The sequence below is a fragment of the Eulemur rufifrons genome, chromosome 8 (assembly GCF_041146395.1).
Source record: "Eulemur rufifrons isolate Redbay chromosome 8, OSU_ERuf_1, whole genome shotgun sequence".
In the NCBI taxonomy this organism is placed as follows: domain Eukaryota; kingdom Metazoa; phylum Chordata; class Mammalia; order Primates; family Lemuridae; genus Eulemur; species Eulemur rufifrons.
This window is the reverse complement of record NC_090990.1, coordinates 102,487,608-102,491,380: the sequence shown is the minus strand read 5'-3', so window position 1 is coordinate 102,491,380 and position 3,773 is coordinate 102,487,608. Positions and strand designations below refer to the sequence as shown.

General features: G+C 45.4%; 1 protein-coding gene across 1 annotated transcript; it reads left to right on the top strand.

Annotated features, from left to right (window-relative positions):
- Positions 1 to 312: 312 nt before the first annotated feature.
- Positions 313 to 615, top strand: LOC138390229 (late cornified envelope protein 2A-like). The gene has a single exon (XM_069479131.1). It carries the CDS (start codon positions 313 to 315, stop codon positions 613 to 615), a length of 303 nt encoding a protein of 100 aa, XP_069335232.1.
- The last annotated feature ends 3,158 nt before the right edge of the window (positions 616 to 3,773 follow it).

The window sequence follows — 3,773 nt, the reverse complement described above, 5'->3', positions numbered from 1 at the left end:
TTATATTTAGGGACTAAGCACTTTATTGAGGTGTGAACACTTTATCCAAGCTATGAAGATCAGGAAATACTGGCTGTCTACTGAAAGATAGAATAAGAAGCTTCTTATTTTATCTGATTTTTCAACCACATATTTTTATTCAGCAGGAAAGATTTAAGTTCTTTTATTTCACTTACTGATATGTGTGTGTGTGTCTGAACAGTATTCACCATTACCATATGATTTAATTTTAACATCAAATTGCCATCCCTGGTTTTATACAGCTAAAGTGTTTGATTATTGCAACTTTCAGGTTGAAAAAGTCCTACAAAGATGTCCTGCCAGCAAAACCAGCAGCAGTGCCAGCCCCCTCCCAAGTGTCCCCCCAAATGCACACCCAAGTGCCCTCCAAAGTGCCCGCCCCAGTGTCCGGCTCCTTGTCCCCCTCCAGTCTCTTCCTGCTGTGGCTCCAGCTCTGGGGGCTGCTGTGGCTCCAGCTCTGGGGGTGGCAGCTGCTGCCTGAGCCACCACAGGCCCCGTCTCTTCCACCGGCGCAGGCACCAGAGCCCCGACTGCTGTGAGTGTGAGCCTTCAGGTGGCTCTGGCAGCTGCCATGGCTTTGGGGGCTGCTGCTGACCTGACCTTGAACATCACAGAAAAACCCCTATGGGAAAACTCCAGGCCAGGACCTGCCCCAGGCGATGCTTCCCCTCTTCACAGGAACAATTCCTCCTGGGAAAGGTTCTGTCTGTTCTGATGACCCAAGTGTCCATCCTGGACCCCAATCTTCCCTTCCTGCCTGACCTTGCACGACAATAAAGCTCAGTGGTTTGCTCATGAAGTTTCCCAGCCTTTGTCAATTCTTTTATTCCTTTCAAATCCCTGAGAGCCCAGAGCCCTGGTAACACACTTTTAGGATGCTTTGGTAAGAGTGGAGCCTGAGAAAGAAAAAGCCAGAGCATTTTGCAGGGACAGTTATGTAAGAGCAATCTCACAGTAGAACTTCTCCATGGGATCGCCTTTGTGCACTTGAGGACAGGGAGACACGGATCCTCCCAGGCCACACGGTGACCAGAAGCCACTGAGCACTTTTGGCCATGTGCAGCTGGGTCAGTTTAACCTACCATGCTGCATGTAAATTATTTTCATTTTCTCTGCATGCCATGATGACAAAGTTTGAAAATTCTTTGGCATTCCAATAAAAAGGTGTATTTAACAGAATTCCTTTCATTTGATTTAAAATGTTTGGCATGAGAATTGGAACCCTTGGGGCAAGCTTAAATGATAACTCATTGCCACTCAACTACCCTCCAAGGAGGAGGAACCTGCCCAGTTCTTGCTTTCATTCATGCTCCAGCCTCTCCTTTAAATGATTGTTAAATAAGCATTTAAACAATATCCATGTGGCTGCAGGAGTATGGACCTGCCCAGTCCCTCTGACTCATCCCACCACTAAGGGAGACATAGAGTGTGGAACTGAGTTCTGGGCCACGTCCCACTTTCATTGCTGCACCTGGCTCACTGCCAATGCCCAAGCCTGGAGGGTGAGAACTATCAGAAATCACCTCTTGTATTTTCCTGGAAAGAGTTGGAACCCATTCTACTAAGTGAAGTATCCCAAGAATGGAAAAATAAGCACCACATGTACTCACCATCAAATTGGTTTCACTGATCATCACCTAAGAGCACATTTAGGAATAACATTGATTGGGTGTTGGGCAGTGGGTGGGAGAGGGGATGGGTGTATACATACATATTGAGTGCGATGCGCACTGTCTAGGGGATGGACACATTTGAAGCTCTGACTCGGGGTGGGGGGGGGCAAGGGCAATATACATAACCTAAACTTTTGTACCCCCACAATATGCTGAATAAGAATAAAAATAAATTAATTAATTTAAAAAAAGAAAGAAAGAACTACCACTCTCATGTAGCTGTCAAATAAGCTGCACGGTAGCTCAGGCTGGGGCTGGCCCTCCTTAGATCCTGGTCTTCTCAGCTCATCACTGATAGGATTTTAGGGCAGAGAAGCAGTTTGTCTGGATGGTTGGGTATGTCTGTTCCTGGAGGAGGAAGTGTGAAGCGGGGTGAGAGCACGACTAGGGAATTAAGAAATTGTAGCCCATCAACCAGGCTAAGAGGTGTCTGTGGGAAGATTACAGGTTCAGTTTAGAGCAAGGCCCTGATGAGAGTGTGCTTTCTAAATAAGGTATCCTGTCCCTTCTAGATGAGAGCGATGGCTACTGATCGACATCTGTACCTGTGTTCCATTTTAACTGCTCCCCCCTACATTTATCAGGAGTCTCCAAAGAAGCAGAAAGAACAGGAGATATAGATTGAGATATAGATACAGATATAGATACAGAGGTATGGATTTATTATAAGAAATTAGAAATTGGCTCATGTGATTATGATGGCTGAGAAATCCCTAGGGCTGTAGTTGGCAAGTGGGAGACCTGGAAGAGCTGACGGTGTGGGTCCAATCTGAGGCGGGAGAAGACCAGTGTCCCAGCTGAAGGCAGTCAGGCAGAAGTGTCAGGGTGGAGAGCTAGCGTACTCGGGTTTTCAGAAAGATTTCTCCAGGCAAAGTTTAGGACAGAAATAAAGACAAGTTTATTTTACTTTTTCCAAATGAAAAAAGGGCCTACACAGTAGTGTTGGCAGAGAGAATCAGGTACCCAGGCTTTTTAATTAGAAGTTGTAAAGGAGGTGAAGAGGATTTATGACTATAGCCAAATTACCTGGGTACTGTGAACACTGCATCTGCTCCTCTTCTTAGCAGCAGGCTGATAATAGAGGCTGATAACAGAAGCTAACAGATGTGGCAGACAGGTTTATCACTGATGATTGTGATCTTGTCACTGGTTCTACCCCTGGGGCAGAAACTGAGGTTTGTAGCTGGTACTTCCTGTTGTCTGTTCAGGAGGTAAATTTAAAAAAGCAGTTTCTGGTGCATGTAAAGAGGGAGGTTTACATTTCCTTTCTGTCTGTTAAGCTCTTTTCAGATTTTGTGAAAACGGAACCTTGTAGGGTGCCCATCAGCTAGAGAGAGAGCAGAGAGAGAGAGTTCATAGGATGGATCTTTAGCTGTTATTTCACCAGCAAGACCAACAGTCCTCTCATTTCCCCCCTTTCTTTGGTTAAAATTAAATTTCTATTTTAATAAAGTCAGAAGCTGGGAAATCTGTAACTGCTTCCCACTGAGATAGGTCATTGAGATATTTTTTTTATGGAGAGAGTTCATTGGAATCATTAAGAGGGAGGGACTGAAAATGAACAGTTTTGAAAGCTAGATTAAAGGCAGGATGGGGGTTTTACTGGAGAGAAATAGTTAGGGCCTGCATTATGTTTTGTATGAATGTTATCAGATAGCAGTGAATGTAGGGTCTGAAAATGAGAGTTAAAAGCAGAGCCACTAGGGGTGTTAGCCAAGAAACCTGACTCCACACATAGCAAGGAGAGTTCACAGTTCTGAGAAGGTGGAGGGCCTCTTGGACTGTAGGCGAATGGAGATATTATAGAGCACCTGCAGTGAGGTATGGAAAGTAAGGTTATTATTATTAGGGTTCCCAGCAGGGGCAAAAGACTGACTGGCCTGGTATGTAAGCTGGGCTGTGGAGGCATTCACAGAGTGACGGCAAGGAGTATAAAAAGGAGGGAAAGTGTGATAAGGAGCCATATATATACCACAGCACATTATCAGAACCTGGTATCCGTGATGGGCTGGACTTCAGGGAGTTCACTGTGGGTGGAAGCAGTTTCCTCCGGAGCATCCAGGGCAGAATTCCCAGAAT

What these genes read in the sequence shown, in the direction of transcription:
- LOC138390229 (XM_069479131.1), top strand. Translation starts at nt 313, where the DNA reads ATGTCCTGCCAGCAAAACCAGCAGCAGTGCCAGCCCCCTCCCAAGTGT.